This window comes from Cygnus olor, chromosome 28 (assembly GCF_009769625.2).
Source record: "Cygnus olor isolate bCygOlo1 chromosome 28, bCygOlo1.pri.v2, whole genome shotgun sequence".
Taxonomy (NCBI): domain Eukaryota; kingdom Metazoa; phylum Chordata; class Aves; order Anseriformes; family Anatidae; genus Cygnus; species Cygnus olor.
In genome coordinates this window covers 1,512,163-1,530,234 of record NC_049196.1, presented here as the reverse complement: position 1 = coordinate 1,530,234, position 18,072 = coordinate 1,512,163, and the positions used below count along the sequence as shown (strand labels likewise).

The window sequence follows — 18,072 nt, the reverse complement described above, 5'->3', positions numbered from 1 at the left end:
GGGAGGCGATGAAAAACGAACGGGAAAAAAAAAAATCAAATCAAATCAAAGAGCGACGAGCCGCGGGGCGCTGCGCTCTCAGTTCATGGCACCCTCCTGCACGGCCGGGTCCGGCGGGGCTGAGCCGTCAGAAACCTGCGGGGAGGGAGAGAGAAGGGAGTGAGACCCAAACCCATCCGCGCCCAGGCTGTGGCCACCCCAGGACCGCCCCCCCCCAGCACCAGGGCCCAGTTTGGGGACGAGGGACCTCGGCAGGTCTCCGATCCATCGCACGGGGTCGGGGACGTCGCGTTTGTCCCACCTGGTCTTGGAAACCCCCAGGGACGGGGCCGGAGCACCGAGGGAGGGCAGGGAACCGGGGGGGGCACGGAGGCACTGGGGGGGCACAGCGCTGTCCCTCTGCGATCCTCTGGGATCTTTTTTTTCCCTCTTAATAAAGTCGTAAGCGGTGGAGCGGCTGGTGATTAGCTCGGGCCATTTCCATACGGCTCCGATTCCTGCGTTACGCTTCAATTTGGCATTTTCAGCTGTTTTTATTCGATTACTTTAAAAAAAATAACGCGTAACCGGGGCACGGGAACCTCCTTCCCAGGGGCAGGGGGGAAGGAAGGTGGAGGGGGGGCAGCCGAGGCGGCCCCGAGCCCGACCCCTTTGGTGAAACACCGGGACGCGGAGGGGCGGCACGGGTGGACTTGGCAAAGCCAAGGGGCAGCGCTAACGTCGCGCTTTGACGCCACGGTGCCCCGTGCCAAGGCCCGGACAGAGGGAAAAGCCAGTCCCAAAATAGCCCCGTATCTGCCTCCGCTTGGCAGCCCCAAACGCTCTCGGTTTGGCTCCGGGAGGCACGATCCCAAAGCCTCCTCCCTGCCCCTGTCCCACCCCGCAGCCCCCACCCCGGGCCCCACGGGGATTTTTGCCCCATCCTTTGCCTCCTCGCCGGGCACTGCTGCGACCCCAAAGCAGCCCCGACGCTCCCGCGCTTGTTTTTCGGGGTTCGTGGCGGCTTGTGAGTCACTCGCCTTTTTTTTTTTTTTTTTTTTTTTTTTTTTTTTTTTGGTGCAATTATTCATCGTGCCTCGCGCTGAGCGGTGTCGGCACGGATCTGAGCACCAGGCAGGGGAGGGAGGAGAAGATTTTCCCCACCGTTTGCTGCCTGGAGCAGGCGAGCGCTCAGGAGCCCGACTGCTCGGGGAGGCAGAGGACGACCAAAGCCCCTTTTCCTCCAAACCCCAACGGGACGAGGACAAATCGCCCGTTTGCTGCTTGAATCTTTCCCACTTCGGGCACCGGTTTCTCTGGACGCCAGAGGCTGAGAAAGGCCCGGTGCCAGGGGTGCCATCGCCTCTCCGAGCGCGCACGCGGTACCCGGGCTGCGCACCGCGCTCCCAGCACCGCGGGGAGGCGAGGGGCCAGCGCGAGGACTTGGGGAAAAGCAGGAGGAGCTTTCTGCAAAGCTTTCTTTGCAGCTTCTCCCTTCGGAGCCGTTTCCTTCAGCTGGCTGAGAACAGGCACCTTCCCCAGCCTCGGCACCGCCAGCGGCAGGACGAAGCAGCAACAGCTCCACATCCGGACCCGGGGCAGGCCGCTAATTCTTTCCTTCTGCCGCAGCGCTTGGACGGAGAAACCCTCCAAAACGACGGCGGGTTTGCTATCCAAACCAGAGAGGAACTCTCCAGCAGCAACAATAAACACTGCAGAACAACGGGCCGTAAATTTAAAGCGAGTGAAAGGAAACATATTTTAACGTTACTCGTCTGTGGGACTCCTTCACAGGATGCTGTCGCAGCCAAGAGCTCCGCGGCGCTCACGAAGCTGGGGCCGAGAGGAGCGAAGCCCAGCCCAGCCCCGAGCTTTGCTCGTGCTTCTCTCACCAGAACCACGCTCCCCTCCCCGAGCCGCAAATAAAACCCAGGTGTCCCGACGCAAATCACCTTTCTCAACCACCAGACCGCATTCCTTGGAGCCTGCCCCGGCCGGATGGGGACGGCGCGTCCCGGCCCCGTGCTCGCCCACGCCGCCCCGAGGATGCCGCTCCTCCTGCTCGTCCCCAGGGGAGAGGATCCGGAGCCGGCACCGAGGAGGAAAACGCCAAATTCGGGGCTCCGATGGGAAAAGGGAAGGGATTGAGAGCAGCACAGCGGCGCTTGCTGCTCTCCAAGCTCACCCACGGGGAGGTCTTTAAACTCACCCCTTTTCTCTCCATGTTCCTGGTGGGGTTTTAGGGCGTTGCGGGGTTTCTTTTTCCCCCGAGGTATTTTTAAACCCAGGTATTCTTTCAAGCTTCCTGGCCAGGTGGCTGTTTCAGAAAGCCCGACCGCAGGCTCCACTTTCTGAGCAGCATCTGCAGGCACAAGGAACGCGGAGCGAGCGCCGGGTCCCACCGCACACCTCGCCGGCGGGTCCCCCTCCTTCCCCGCAAATCCTTTCAGCCCCCAGTCGGCCACCCCAAAGCACCGGGGTCTCCCACCGCCCTCCGGCACGCTCAGGGGGGACTCAAGCACCGGGACACACGTTCCCGAGCACCCAGGGCTCGGGACTTTTAAAGAGACTTCAAACTCCTCAATAACTTGTAACGCGCGGGGCCTCGGGCGTTTTAATTCCGAGTAATATCCCCGATGACCCAACCATCTTTTTGGCCTTCTGAGACAGCAGCTCCTCGCTCCTCAGCCTGGTTTTCTAAGGAAACGAGGCTCGCTCCATCGCGGGACGAGGAGGCACCGACCCCATGTGCCCACCAAGCCCAGGGGACGTCGCCGTCCCCAAGCCACGGCACTCCAGGCAGAAAGCCCAGCCTTTAAAAGACACCGGAGAATCCCCACGGCCCTAAAATTCAGCCCGGCAAATCACGGGCACCTGGGAATTGCTGCGAGGATCAGAGGGACCCAAAACCCCGGGGGGAAATTTGGCGTTGCCCCCGCGAGCCGCGCTGGGACGGGGCCGCATCCCTCCCACCCGGCACCCCCTCGCGCGGTCGCACCAGCATGACTGTCACGGCAATTAACACACATGCCAATTAACTGCGAGCAGGTGCTGGTTAACTCTGTGCTGAGTAATTCATACCCGGCTCCAAGCAAATTGCTTCAAATTGGAGAGACGGGCGAGGGAGCAGAGTTAGCATTTTGCAAATGGGGGAAGAAAGGAGAGGAGCAGAAGCCTCTCAGCTGGGAGGTGTTTGCACAAAACAAGGAATTTGGGGGTGCTGAGCCCAGGAGCCGGGGAGGCGCGAGAGCTGCCATCTCCCCCGAGCCTTTATTCCTGCATTCCTGACCCTTTTTACATATTTACTGCCTATTTTACCAATTTTTAAATGATTTTCCCTTGGAGCTGCACGAGCAGCGGGGTCCTTCGCGCCGTCCCCTTTCCATCCCCACCAAAGAGCCCCACGTTTCCCTAGGTGTGAGCGGGGGCGCTCAGGGTCTCACACCCACTTTTTGGGGCCGTTTTGCTATTTTTGATGCACTTTTATCGCATCCCCTTTTCGTTGCCTCCTCGCTGAAGTCAGCCGCATTGTGAGCTCAGCACAATGTCAGCTCCAATAAACCAAGCGCCGGCCGCGCAGCTGTAAAGGCAAGATCAAAACGGCGAACCCCAAAGCCCTCGGAATAGGAAGGCAAAGGCAAATAATCGTATCCTTTCCAAAAAAAAAACAACAACTTATTTTCCTTTCAAGTGCTGCCCGCTCTGTACTTCTGCGTGGCCTTGCCCTTCCCGGCGCGCTCACGGATCCACGCTCCCCGGGGCGCCAGGGCAGAAATCCGTGGTGGAAGCAGGGTGAAAAGTGACAGCAAAATCTGGAAGGAAATTTGGAGAGGAAGGAAAAGAAGAAAAGCGCTCCCCTGGGAAGAGGCTGGAGGGCCCTGCACTGCTCAGCTGGTGGAGGAGGTGAACGGGAGGGAGAACGCCTGCCAGCGGTGCAGAAAATCCCCAAATTAAATCCAAAATTGAATCCCAAATTCAAGGGAGAAAGGCTGTTTCCCACCTCCTGCAAGGCACGAGGAAAGGAGATTCGCTGCAAGCCGCAACGTGGAGGCACCAGCGGCCGCGGCCGGTGGCAGGGGCCAGGCACGGGGAAGCACGCCCCGAAATAAAACCGCAACGGCCAAAAGCCAGCGCCTTTTCCACCCCAGCACCACCCGCTCCCGCAGCACAAAACCACCCTTTAACGAGGATTTGGAGGAATTATCCCCAAGATGGGCTTATCCCTGCTTGGCATCCTTCAAGCTGGGGCATCCTTCTCCGGTCAGGGCAGGGAGGCGCCGGCGCTGTGCGGGGACCAGCGCGGGGCCCCCCTGGTGCCAAACCCGCAGCTTCCCCCGGGAAAAGCAGCCGAGTCCGGGAGACGCGACGCAGTGCCCTGAGAGCAGCCTGGCAGCACCCCCCGGGCTCTCTCCCGTGGCAAAAGAGCCCTAAAAGCACCTGCAAACGAAGCAGCAAAGCGCAGCCGAGGTGTCCAAGCCCCCAGCATCGCACGTCTCCGTCTCACCACGGCACGAACCAGCGGCGGCGGCGCGGGGCTGCACTTCCACCTCCCAAGGCTACGGATTGCGCTCGGGTCACCTCTTGAACCTGACTGTTTAGCTGCAGTTCTTGCCTTCCTGTTTCCTTTTCTCACTGACGGCTGGGCCGGCCTTTTGTGCCTTAATTGTTGTTTTTTACATATCCTCTACGCTGACACCAAGGACTTTTCATTTCCTCCTTGCCGGCTTCGGGATCCGCGGGACCCCGCTTCCTTCTCCCGCGGGGAAGGGGGGACGAGAAGCCCCCAGCGCTAACGCACGGCGCTGGCGCTCAGCTGGCACCGCTCCTCCTCCTCCTCCTCCTCCTGCAACGTCGCCGCTTCGTGCTCGCCATCACCTCCCCAACGAGCCATCGCCCCGCGCGGGTTCGCCCAGGACGGTGGCACCGGGCAGGACACGGCCACAGCTCCGTCGGGCACCGCGTGTCCGCGCGCCCCCGGCCCCGCTGCGCGCCGTGCGAAGGGCTAACTCACCAGCTCAGCATTGTTTAGCACCTCTTTATCTCCAAACCGAGATCAAAACCGCACAAACACGCTCGAGTCTCCTCCAAAGCTTCTATTCTGGTTTCAGGATGATGCTATCTGGGTTCCTGTGCCGAGCCTCCAGATGCAGGCAGGGGGAGGGGAGAGGAAGGCGGCCGAAACGCGGCTCCGGAGCAAACCTGGCTCGGAAGCACAGCTGCAGGGCTCGCCCGAGCCCTCCTAGGGGCCGAATCCTGCTCTTGGAGCAGGTGCAGAGCCGACGCGATGCGGCGAGGAGCCTGGCAGCGAGCGGGCGGGCAGGTCCCTCCCGCGCACCCGACGCCCGGTGCGCGCAGCCGGAGCAGCGAGCGCCCAGCTCGGGCGGGTTCCCGGGGTGGGGGGGGGACTCAGCAAAAACGGCCCCGCCGCCGGCGCAGGATCCGTCCCACCAGCTGCAGGTACAGACCTCGGGAGGCTCCAGAGGGCGGAATCGAGGCTGGATTCAATCAGGCCCCCGAGGAATTTGAAAAGATACATATATTCCTGACCCAGATTCAGGCGTTCTCTGGAGAAAAGCAGATGCCAACCGCGCCGCCGGCTCCGCCGAGCTGTAACAAAACCGCGGGCCGTGCCAACAGCGGCCGAGCCCGGGGAAAAAAAAGCACAGCCCTTAAACGAGGCTGGAGAAGCAGCGTTCACGGGGGGGGGGCTTTTGAGGATTTGGGGAGAGCATTAACCAGGGGCACGCTTTCTCTTCCCCTGCAGCTCCTGCGCTCGTCTGCGCCAGCATCACACCGGGCGCGAGGCGAAGGGGCTGCGGCGAGCTGGGGGTGCCCTCACGGCCCGCGGCCGACCACGTCCCCGGGGTCCCCTTCTCACCCTCCCCATGCCACCAGCACAGCCGGAGCCGACGGAGGCTCGTGGCTGCCCACGCCGCTTAAATGGAAAGGACACGGGGGAAGGAAGCGGGGAGGGGGCCCCCCGGACAAGGTCAGCGGTACGCCCGCGGTCCTGCTCAGCGCTGGCCAAAAGCCAGAAGCCACCCAGAGACTCTCGCGCTGTGCAAAGGCGAGAAGGCAGCCGCTGGGAGGAAGCACCCGCGGGACTGGGACGCCCCCCGAGGAGCCACCCCACGGAGACAGGGCAGGGGACCACGGGTCGGGGGCGTCGCGCCAGGCAGAGCTTTGCCAAGCGACCTCCGAAGCGCCCTTGGGCACGGGACGGGTTTCGCCGCCGCCACAGCCGTCACCTTGAGCGGCACGACCTTGGCGGTGGCATCCCCGCGGTGGCACCCACGCGGTGGCACCCCCGGAGGTGGCATCCCCGTGGTGGCACCCACACGATGGCACCCCCGGAGGTGGCACCCAGCCCTCCCGGGCGCTGTCGGGGCCGCGGATGGTGCCGGGGAGGGTCCCGCGCCCACCCCGCGCGCCCGCCGTCACCTGCGATGCCGGAGTCCCATCGCGAGGCCACTTCGCCTCCCTCCTGTCCTCCATCCGTCACCAGCTCCGGCGCTGGGGAGCGGGGTAATTTTCCCTCGGCACTAAGTACAGTTTTCTAAATGAAGGGAAGCGAGAGCCCATTATCCGGCTCCGTCGCCCACCCCCACGGCTCCCTGCAGGGCACGAAATAACCACCTGCCAGCTCCCCGTAGCCATGCGCCGCGGCAATGATATCGCAGCTTCCCCTGTCACTATTGTCAGAGCAAAATTTAGATACCTGGTAATGAGGAGGTTTAATATGACAGATGAGAGGTTGACTCATTAAAAAAAGGGAGAGAAGGAGAGGGAGCTGAGTTAGGGGATGGATCCTGCGCTCCGAGCCCGGATGGAAAGCAGGAGGCTGTCAAATCGTCCCCGTGCCGGGGGGAGCAAAAGCAGGGCTGGATCCCAAAGCAGAGCAAGAGTGGGGAGTTTGGGTTGAGGACGTGGGAAGGAAACGGGAGGAATGGGGAGGAAAGGGGAGGAATGGATGGGGAGGAAAGGGGATGGATGGGGACGAAGCGGCTGCAGTTTTGGGATCACGCAGCCCTGCTCCCCCCAGGGCAGCTCAGCCCCTGCACCCGGCGGTGGCGACGCTTCGGTGTTTCGCTTTGAGGTTTTCTCTCTCGAATGGGAAACGGTGCAGCGCCGCACAAACGAGGGGTGGGGGAGCTGAGGCGGAGCGGCGCCGCGCGGCGCCAGCGCCTGTTACGGTAAGCGCCGGGCATCCGCCACGAGAAGGGTGCAGCAGGGACCCAAACCTCTGCTCCTGAGCACGAGGGTGCACCCCTGGGTGCAGCCCAGCGAGCTCCGACGGCCATCAGAAGGATGCTGATGGCTCAAAAATCCCAAAATACAACACGCCTGATGGGCATCGCCCCTGCCTCCGGACCCCCGCCTCGACCGGGACACGGGAGCGTGGCTCCGCACCGCGATTCTGCAGGGGGAGGAGGGCGAAACCTGCCCAGAAGGAAAGTCTGGGGCTCTCCAGGAGTGGGGCCGGGTTTTCCCCCCGTGGCAGCGAGGACAAATCTCTCCGCAGGGTGGGTTTTACCCAGGGGAAACTCCACGAGCCCCGGCTACTGTTGCTGCGCCGTGCCATCCAGGAACGCAACGGGAACGCAGAGCTTGCTGCCGTGCTGGATGCCCGTGGGGCAGAGCACGCCAGAGCATCCCCAAAAGGGATGGGGGAACTCAGGCAGCAGCACTGGGAACATCCAGGGCCGGGTTTGCGCCTCCATCCCAGCCACCAGACCCCATTCTCACGGCACAAATCAGCCCGAGGCACGTCTGCTCGCCTCCCCGACTGGTTCCAGCCCCAAACTCTGCTCCCCATCCCTCGGTGGAAGCCTTCCACCAGACAGAGCTATTTGGGGAGTAAAGGGAAAAAAGGTCCACGCGCAGGCCTCGCTCCTCGGGGCGAAGACGGCGGCACTGGCTGGCCTGGGGGTGAGGATCCGGCCCCGGCTCGCGGAGACAGCTGGCCGTCAGCTGCTGCCGCTCACTCTCAAGTGCCCCGTTCCCATTCCCATTCCTGTTCCCGTTCCCGACACAGAACCTGTCCTCCCCGCCCCACGCAGCTGGCCCTGCTGCAGGCGATGACTGGGGCCGAGCCGGGCCAAACTGGAAAGCCAAAACCAAACTGAGCCGTGCAGGGTCCCCGTGCCGAGGGCCGCCGCCGGCTGCGCCAGCCGGCCCCGCTGCGGTGTGTTTCCTATTAGCGGGGAAGGCAAACGTGGAGCTGCTTTAACCCCATCCGTGTCCCACGGCCCTGGAGCTAATCCTTGGGTTTTGGAAAGCTTTTGGGTTTGTTTTTGACACGTTTACATGGCTGCTTGCGCCCCGAAAACGCCCGTCCCCATCCCTCGCTGGGGTGTCCCCGTGACTTGCTCACGCGCACGCCCACGTCACATCACGCCTCTCCCCGAGGGCGTTCGGGAAATGCAAATAACCCCAAAACAATGCAAATAACCCCAAAACTCCGCGAGGGATGGGCGGCCGGGCTGCGAAAAGCCTCAGCACGCCGCGGGGCCTGCAATTTCGGCCACCCCAGCGAGCCGCGGGGGCGAGCGCGAGGAGATGCCCGGCCCGGTGGCGCTGGGAGCGCGGGCTGCAGTCACGGCCCCGTGAGCCCGACGCCGCCCGCGCTCCCGACGCGTTTCCTGGCCCTGCCAGGAATAGAAAGCAGGAGCCTGAGTCACCGCCCGGCCCCGTGCCCGTGCCCAGCTCGCCCCCGAAGTCCCCCAAACGTGGGGAAGCTGCGGAGATGCTCCCGCACCCGGCGGGGGCACCCACGGGACCCGAAGGCAGCCGGGAGCCCTCGGGGTTGCACAAGTGTTGTGGGTGAAGGAGAGTCCCAGTGGGGGAAAGTCCTCTCGGAAAAGGGAAAATAGGGAAAAAAAAAAAAAAAGAAAAAAAAAAAAAAAAGAGAAAAGAAAATGCAGCCACAAGGCGTTTTTTTTTTCTCTGCAGGCTTCCAAATTGGGGCGGGGGGGAGAAAACGCGTGGTTTTCAGGAGGAACAAGTTGGCGGGTAGAAGTTAAAGCGTTTCAGCCAAAATTCTGGCTTAAGAAAGGGGATTTAAAAATAAAATTTAAAAAAAAAATAATTAAAAAAAGGGGTAGAGCAGGAGGAGGAAAGCACTCTCCCAGCAGGCCTGGAGCAGGTAGCGGGACCCAGGTTTGGTTTCCAATGGAGAAGATCAGGGATGGGACCCGCGGCCACAAACCCCGTCCCCAAACGGTGCCAAACCCAGAGAGAAGACCCCACAGAGCCCACCCCCCAGCACGGGCTAAACGTTGGTTTTTAGCCCAAATCGTGGCGTTTCTCACCCACCCCACGGCTGTGGCCACCAAGCTCCCAGTGGCCATAGAGAAGCCTCTGAGCTGGTTTTGGTCCTTCCCCGGATCCTCTTCCAAGGGCGGCGCACTAAAGAACTAAAAGAACTAAAGAACTAAAACTCGTCCTAAAAAATCCTCCCTCCTACAGGCTGTGCACCTAAGTTTTCACGGAAATGGATCTTAAAATTCCTACGGGTATTAGCAGCAGTATTACTGGGGTGATTCGCTCTAACCCAGGCCCACCCAGGATCAGAGCAGTCCCGGCCCCAAAGCCGTGAGGAACCCCGAAGAAGCGCAGGGGCAGAGGCGTCCGTCCCCAAACCCCTGGGGTCCCTACGTCCCCACCCCAGGAGATGGTCACGGGAAATCCCCAGGCTCGGACACCTCCGAGACTTCTTATTCTTGGGGGGCAAGCCCACAGCTGAGACCCCTCCACCTCCGCTGGTCACCCTCAGCCCCCTCGGACGGCACCATCAGCCGAAACCCCTGGCGAGCCCACCCCACTCCTCCTGCACGCCCAGCAGCTGGGGAAGTTTGGGCACAGCACCGCCAGCACCGGCCCCTTTTGGACCCCAATTCACCTCCCTTCTGCCCCCCCCAAAAAACCCTGGAGAAGCCACGCCGGCCGGCCTCAAGCATCCCTGCATCCCGCAGGGCCAAGCCCCTACCCCCAGCGCCTCCGCATCCGCTGGAAGGAAAGGAAATTTTGGGTCCCCCTCCCCCCCAAAAAAAAAGGCCCCCTCCCCGCCCCGGGGGGCCCCGAACCAGGGCAGCGCCGAGCAGGAAGGTGTTAAAAAACCCCAGCACCGACCTCAGGGGGAACCCCCAGTAAACAAGAGCGCCGTGGGCGAGTAAATAGGGTGGGCTGCTCCCCGCTCGGCTTCCTGTTTGCTTTCGCAGATCCGGGCTGCCACGGCCACCGCCGAGCACCGGCCTCGGGGTCCCCTCGGCGCCTGTGAGCCCCTGGGGTGAGCGGGGTCCCCCCCCGGCACCTCCTGCCCGAGCCCCGTGGAGAGGGGACAAGGACGGATCCGTCCTGTGCCATCGCTCAGCGTCCCCCTGGGGCGCTGTGATGATGGGTGGGGGGCAAAAGCGGCCCCCCCCAGGCTGGGTTTTACCCGTGTTAACCAAGCAGCCGGGCTCTGAGCGAGTTTTCCTACAGTTGTTGGGGAAATCCCGGCTCTCCCATCCCAATCCCATAAGCGAGCCGCGTCCTCCCCCCGTGCCTCAGTTTCCCCCTCCCCGTGCAGCTGATCTCTCTGATATGGGACCCTGACCCCCCCGCCCCATGCACCCCAAGTTGTGGCTACGTGGGGCTAACGGGATGCTGGAGCTGTGTGCCAGAGCAAACGGGGGTGCAGGGGAAGCAGCCCCCCCCGGCACAGTGGGGAGGCTGACGAGAGATAAGGGCTGTAAATCCCGTAAGGTGATCGGGGTGGGGGGCCCCGAGCTGTTTGTTTGGCTCCAAACCCTGCACCCGCGCTTAACAGAGAGGGACGAAAAGGGGAGAAAAATGAAAAATGAAATAAAGAAGGGAGGAGGGAAAGAAAAAAAAAAAAAAAAAAAAGGGAGAAAAGTGCAGCACACGCTCCACAACAACAACAACAGAACTCCAGAGAAAAAGGAGCTCGGGGAGGAGGTGGGGGGGGGCAATAAAAGGAAACCCAGTTGGGCTGGCAGGGTTTTTAAAGCGACGCCTGTTTTAAAAAAAGCAGCTGCTAATTTTAACTCTCCAGTGGAAAGAGTGAGCGGTACTTACAGGAGACAGCCTGGCTGCGGCCCTTCCACGTCCGCGGGGCGCCGGCGGCCGGGAGGAAGCGCGGGACGGGGCGCAGGGCAGGGGGGGGGCCGGGGCAGGGGACGCAGCCCCCGGCCGGAGCCACGCGGCCAGGGCAGTGGTTTTGTGCGGCAGGGCTGGCTCTGCCCCCAAAGACGAGGATTTCCCCCCCAAAAAATGTTTTTCACCCCCCCCCCGCCCCCCTCCCGGCGTCAGGACGCCCGCGGGTTCTGGCACCCGGAGAGGCGTCGCTCGGCGCCCCCGGAGCTGAAAGGAGACCTCAGGCTGCGGGGCTGGAGGCATCGCCCTGCCAATTCCACCTCTCCTGCGGGACGAGGAGGGCACCCAGGGGGATTGCGGCGAGACCCTACAGCTTTTCCAGCGCCCCCCTGCCCCGTGCCAAGCGCGCCGGGCGAGGGGCCCCTCGTGGCTACGGCACGGTGGGATCCCAGCGGACGCAAGCCCAGGTGTCTACCAAAACTAAACCTCCAAAATTCATAAAGAGAACGTGGCGCGACGCCCGAGCCAGACCCGGCAACCTCAGGTCTCTTCCCCGTCAGAGGGAAATCAGCCTTTTGCTGCAAAATCCCATCGAGAGAGAGAGGCAGGCTGGCACGGCCCCTGCAGCTCACGCACGCGGTACCGGGCACGTGATTTCCTGAGCGGCGATACGACTGTCTTCAGGACACGGAGGAGTCGATTCCTTTAAGGTCACGGTCCCTAGAAGAGCTCCTGCATCAGCCGTGCTCGGGCAGAGCGAGGCTTTCCTGGTGCGCCGCAAATGGGGCCGGAGCCGGGAACACAAAATGCCTATCGACCGCGGGCACCGAGCGCCACGGGACGCGAGGACGTGGCTTCGAGGGGATAAAATTGCCCGGCGCTGGTCGCCGCACGCTTCCGAGGCTGGGTCGATAGCGCCTGTGCCATCCCTCCGCTCCTGTCGCTCGGCGAGCCGGGGGGGACGAGTTTCAAAGCAGCCCCCGGAGGCGTTTTCGGAAGCCACCTCGCCAAGAGGCGAGCTCGACGTGCCGGCCGTGGAGGCGCGGGGACTGCTGAGCTGCTCCTCCCCGGCTCCAAACTCAGCGCCTGCACCACCAGCGGCACCTCCAGCCCCAAAACCGAGCGCTTGTGCTGGCGTAAAACACGCAGAGACACCGCCGTGGGGCCGCCTCCAGCAGCATTTGGGGACGAATGAAGGCTTTTAGAGGGAGAACCCGCTGCTGCCCGCCGGCATCCTGAGCGGGGCAGGGGGTGCCTCAGGATCGCGGTGCTCAGGAGCCAGCCCTGTCCTCGCCCAGCCCTGCGCCGTGTCCCCAGGCTCGCCATGTCGCTGTCACACGCGGCAGGACGGGGGCATCGCCCAACGCTTCGCCTGCCCCCATACGGCGGGGCCCGTCCACCGCTTCGCCCCGCGGACTTACGGCAGCAGGAGAGAAGTCCTTGGCCCCGACCTTGCAGGGAAATGGCCAAAGCTCTTCCCATCTCCCAGCCCCAAGCCTCCAAACAGCTCACCTGCCCCCTCTCCGGCACTAAAAAGCCATCTCAAGCCAGCAAAAGTGCTTGCTAAGCAGAGGGAAGAGAGTCCCCTCCTTTCAGGAGCTGGGCTCAGATTATTTTTAAAATCTTTCCTTTTATTGATTTGAAGAGCAGATAGGGAACATGCATTACACGAAACCAAAGATTCCGCACAAGCGAGGGACGCGGCTTCGGCTCTCCCACAAGCTCGTTACAGCCAGCGGAGATGCAAACATTTACCGTAACAGCAATAAAGAGGCAAAGAAGGTCAGGAAGGGAGAGCGCGCAGACACCGAGCCCTTTCTGAGCCGCACCGCGACGCCCTCCCTCCATCCTTATTTCTGGGGAAGGCGAGGGGACAAAATAACAGCGGCTTCTGCCCGCAGGTCTCGTCCAGCCGACTGCCCCGGGACAGCCTTGCCCACAAAATTCCCTGCCACGGGGGCTGGAAGCGCTGCCAGCCCCGACCCACGCCGCCGCGTGCCCAAGCGGCTGCTCCAAGGAGCGCGGCCGCGGCGCTCAGCCCCTCGGGTGCCCCCTGCAAAAAACTGGGACGTGAGCTCCCGGCGAACGCGGGGCCGGGGGGGAGATGCTCGTCCCGTGGAAAGCAAATCTGGGAGGAAAAGGTTTTTTCGCCCCCCCCCTCACCCCTACCTGCTACGCGGACTCCTGCATCTTCGGCTCCTGCCAGCCGAGGAGCTGCGGCCACCGCTCGTCAGTCAAGCTGCAAGAGAAAAAAGGGAACGGCCGTGAGGCTGAGGGGAGGGAGGCAGCGAGCAGGGCACGGCACGGCCGGGGTGTCCCCTCCCGCGGTGACCCCGCAGCCGGACCAGGGGCAGCCTGCGCGGAGCCCCGGGGAAGCAGCCGAAAGCCCTGACCCTAGGTGGCGTCGGTGCCAGGAGGTGGGAAGGGGCACAAGCGAAGGAAAAGGGGGACATGAGCAAGGCGAGAGAGATGAGTGTAAGGACAGCGGGGGGAAAAAGAAACTGAGAAGAGCCCGGGAATGAAAGCAACCGTAAAATCCAAGTGATCGTTAACCCAGGGCAGGGGCAAGCGGCCGCTCCGCGCGAGCAGGGCGCTGCGGCACGGCGCCGGGGCTCCGGCACCGACTTCCCCGTTTCCCTGCAAAGCCTCGCGCGTGCCCGCCGAGGAACGGCACCGACCTGCAGCCCCGGGACGCTTCCCCCCGGGGAACGCAAGCGCGCGAGCTGGGCCAAAGGCGGCCCCGGCGGGGAACCGAACGAAGCAGCCCGGGAGGAAGCGCGGCGGCGAAGCTCATCCCACTCGTGACTCAGAGGCCGGCCGCGGAGACGACCCACGCGGGGCAGAAAAGGGCTCGCAGCCCGGTGCTGGTCACTCATTTACCAGCTCGCTTCCTGGTGCGGCGGCCGCCGCCGTCCTCCAGGTGACGGCAGCTCTGCCCGCGGCGGGCGAGGGGAGCGCTGCAAGGGGAAACTGAGGCACGGCGAAGCGCGCGCGTGGGGCCGCGGTGGCGCAGCGCGCGCCTGCGCTCCCGAGCCGAGCTGCAGCCTCCCCCCGGCGCCTGCGAACCAAGCAAGGAATTGTGCTCGGCTTTCCGGCGTCCGCGTCCTCCGCTTCGACCACAAAACCAGCCTTCCTCTCCCCGGCCGCCTCCCCCTCCCACGGCCAGCTCATTTCCTGGCATTACAAAATTCATCCCCAACAAAGAGGGACCCAGGAGCGCGCGGCTCGCACCGGGGCTGCGCCCTCCCCGGCCCCCCCAGAAATAAAGGGATGTGGCTGGAGGGGTCCTGGGGAGACCCCGCAGCAGCTCCCGGCCACGTCTTTGTCCCCACGCCACGCAGGATGGGGCCCTGCGGACAGATCGGCCGCAGGATTCCCAGCTGCAGGACAGACGGACAAGTCTGGATCCTTCACCGCTGCAACGGGAGAGCACCGGGGACGGGGATGCCGAGTTCAGCCTCTCCCCCTGCTGCACCTGCTGTATCGAAAGAACTACCGGCCCGACCAACCTGGTGGCCAAGCACGACCCCCGAGGGCCACCCCTCGGTTTCTGTTACCAAAAAGAGCCGTGTCCTGCCACGCCGGGCAGCAGGACGGACGGACAACCAGCGGGAGCTTCGCCCTGCCCTTTCTACCCGCGCATCTCCTTTCCGCCTCATTTCAGCTGCCAGCCCCGGGGCCCCGGGGCCGCTGCCGCCCTCGAAGCTGGCCGCCCGGCCGGGTGTCACCGCAGCAGAGCCAGGCGTCACCCACAGACCGGGAGGGCGTGGGTGGGGAGCACCGGCGGGACCACGGCACCACCCTCGCCCTGGGGGCTGCGCACAAGCCCCGACACCGGGCTGCGAGGCGTCCCCGTCCCCATCCCGCCCCGGGCGTGCGCACCAAGCCCCCCTCCCAGGGGTTTTCTCCTTCCCCCGGCCCCCCCGGCGAGGCTCGAGGCGCCGCCGCGTTGCAGAGCCCCGTGCTCCGGGCGGCGAGCTGGGTGGAGGACGTGCGAACACGGGGATTGTGCTCCGCGCTGCCGCTTTCGGCTGCCGGCCGGCCCCTGCCTGCAAAAAAGAACCGAGGAGGAGATCGCATCGAGCCCCCGCGGGGACCCCGCGTGCGCCCACCGGAGCCTGGAGCCGTGCCCGTGTGCCAGCACCTGTGTCGTGCCCGCCAGCATGGAAACACCTCTGCTAACGCAGGCGGCAGCACCGGCGCTCGGCCACTGTCCCCAAACGGTGGCGAAAAGGGTTTTTGTTTTGTTTTTTTTTTCCCCCCTGAGGGAAAAAGGTATTGGGTGTTCCAAATCGTGTGTCAAGCTGGAAAAAAAAAAAAAAATACATACGGGAGCGATGGAGGCAGCACAGGGCAGCGAATTCCCTTTTCGAAGTGAAATGAGGGGAGGAAAAGGGGGAAAGGGAAGGCGATCTTTTTGTCTGGCTGCACAGAAGTGCTGACCGGGCGAAAAAAAAAAAAACCAAAAAAAAAAACGTTCCTGTTCGGAAGCCCGAGCTTCGGTTTCGCCCCGCGTGGCGCGGGCAGCAGGAGCACAGGGCTGCGGCACGGCGCTGCCGCCCCGGCCTCCCAGCAGGATCGGTCCCGCGCCGCTGCTGGAAGCCAGCCCGAGGCGAAACGAGGCGAAACGGGGCAAAACGAGGCGAAATCGGGCAAAACGAGCCTCGCCGCCCCGGCAGCCTCGCGCCGTAGCTCTTATCCCCGAGGGCCTGCTGGAGGAGGGTGGCCGGGGCAACCTTCCTCGCCTGGCGCAGGGGGCTGGAAGGCGCTAAATCCCACAAACGAGGCCCCAGCCCCGTCATTAGATCAATCCCAAGCTAATTAAGCTGCCGCCGCCGCACGCCGCCGCAGGAAAGCCCTGCCACGGCCGGCTCCTCGCGGGGCGCCCGCGTCCCCGGGGCCACTGCCACCCGGTGCCACCGCGGGGATGGCAGAGAACTGGGGGGGGAAAGGCAGGGGGGCAGTGGGAAGGGGGGGGCGTGGGGCATTTTTGCCCCCCCCCCCCCTTGGGGCTTCTCCATGCCAAGGGGCCAAGACGGAGGCGCAGATTGCGGAGGGGAAGAGCGGCCCGACCGCAATCTCTCCTTCCCTTTTTTCACGTTTCCTCTAGCAACGGGCCGGGGCCGCAAACATTTGGGCTCCAAACCCAAACTTCCCCCTGGGCCGCCGGCCGATCCCACTCGCCGTCCCCGCCTCGGGGGCTCGCGGAGCCGTCCCCAAACCTTCTGCCATTTCTCCAGGCCCGCGAAACTGCTCCAGCCCCTCGGGCGTCGTCGCCCTGCCTCCGGCCTGCAGCAGAAAAGAAATTAAACCCGAGGAGCCCGCAGGGGCTGCGGAAACGGGGGCGGGAGAGCAGCGGGGAGAAGGCGTGAGGGACGCGGTCCGCGGGGCCACGAGGACGTCAGCTGGGTGGGACGGGAACGGGGACAGCACGGGGACAAACCACGGCCCAGGTGCACCCAGGACACCTCCACGCGGTGCCGAAGGCGCCCCCCCGCCCCTCCCCGGTGCTCCCCCAGCTCAGGGACGGAGCAGGGCAGCTTCCAGCTCCGGGAAGCGATCGCCGAACCCCGGAGCCATCTCCGGGCTCCCGGGGAGGTCACCGAGCGCGTGGCACGGCCCCGCCAGGACCTGGGGGACGCGGAGGGGGTGCCGGGGGGGGGGGGGGGTGGCGGGGGGGGGGGGGGCGGTGCGCCCGTGCGACCGTTGCAGCCGCCGAGTTTCGCTCTCGCCAGCTGAGTTCCCCCTTGGGCGGCGGAGATGCAGAAGCGAAACCTGCAGCTGGATGGACGCGGGCGGGCGGGGGCGGCGGGGCGAGAGGCACCGGCGTGGGTCCCGGAGCACCCCGGGGTGCCGTGGCCGGGACGGGGATGCCGGGAGGGGGTGGGGAGGGGGGGGGAAACACACGTGGGACGAGAGGTGGGCTCCTCGGCGGCTCGCCGCGCTCACCCCTGCTCCTGCTCCCCCGGCACAGCTGGGCTGCGCCCTGCACAGCTGGCTGGGGCAGGAACGCCCCTCGGAACCTGGGGGGGGGGCCGCACCTGGGGTGGCCCCGTTAGCTCAGCCCTCCCCGAAAGCCCTCCTGGTGGCGACACCGCCCCAGGGCATCCCCGGGCACCCGCTGAGGCTGCAGGCAGGGACCCGCACGGGGTGGTCCCGGGGCCTCGGTCCTCCCAGAGCAGGGAAACTGAGGCAGGGGGCGGGCCACAAGCCAACAGCAGAGCTGGAAACGCGACCTCCCCCCCCCCCCGCAGCCTCTTTGTCCCACCCCACAGCACCACCCCAGCGCCTGAAACAGCCCCAAACCACATTAGGACATCCTGGGTGAGGAGGGGAGAGGGGGCTCCTGCCCACAAACCCGAACGGGGGCGCCCCGTACCCCACGTGCTCAGCATCTGCCCTCGCCCCGCGCTGCCTCGGGCCACATTGCCACCTGCTGGCACCATCCCGGGGGGGCCCCCGGGCACCCACGCACCCCGTCACGGGTGGCACCTTCCCCTTCCCGCACCCTTTGCTCCCAAAGCACCGAGCACCTCCCCGGGAAGGCCGCCCCGCAGAGGTTTCGGGGGTCGGGATTGGGGTTTTCCCGTCTCCCACGCCAGGACTTCGGCTGCCCGAGGGAGGGATGTGGGAAAACGCAGGTTCCACCTGCAGGGTTTAACCCGCAAGACCGGCAAAAAGCCTCAGAAAGGCTCCCCACAAATCAGAGCCTCCAGATTTCGGCAGCTGAAAGCACGCCGCTCCCCCCAAAAGCAGCTGCCCCCCCCCAGAAAAAAAAAAAAAAAACCCACAGCTCAGCATCTGCTCCACCAGAAACCGGCACAGGCAAGAGGGCGCCAGGTGCCCAGGTCCCATCGCAGCAGCCACTGCTTCAGTTTTTGATTTTTTACTGATTTTTTTTTTTTACTGAACTGATTTTTTCACCCAGGTACCGGCAGCCCGGGCTGGCTGAGGAGCCCACGGGGCTGAGCAAAGTCTCGGCACCGCTCTCCTCCC

At 64.3% G+C, this 18,072-nt stretch overlaps 1 protein-coding gene across 1 annotated transcript; it reads left to right on the top strand.

Annotated features, from left to right (window-relative positions):
* Nucleotides 1-7: 7 nt before the first annotated feature.
* Nucleotides 8-16,045, top strand: LOC121060833 (translation initiation factor IF-2-like). The gene is made up of 3 exons (XM_040538966.1): nt 8-133; nt 13,244-13,315; nt 13,957-16,045. Exons 1-3 carry the CDS (start codon nt 86-88, stop codon nt 15,256-15,258), a joined length of 1,422 nt encoding a protein of 473 aa, XP_040394900.1. The 5' UTR covers nt 8-85; the 3' UTR covers nt 15,259-16,045.
* The last annotated feature ends 2,027 nt before the right edge of the window (nt 16,046-18,072 follow it).

What these genes read in the sequence shown, in the direction of transcription:
- LOC121060833 (XM_040538966.1), top strand. Translation starts at nt 86, where the DNA reads ATGGCACCCTCCTGCACGGCCGGGTCCGGCGGGGCTGAGCCGTCAGAA. An exon ending in GCGGGGCTGAGCCGTCAGAA is followed by an intron (nt 134 to 13,243) that starts ACCTGCGGGGAG and finishes CCCCTCACCCCT; the next exon opens with ACCTGCTACGCGGACTCCTG. An exon ending in GCCACCGCTCGTCAGTCAAG is followed by an intron (nt 13,316 to 13,956) that starts CTGCAAGAGAAA and finishes TCACTCATTTAC; the next exon opens with CAGCTCGCTTCCTGGTGCGG.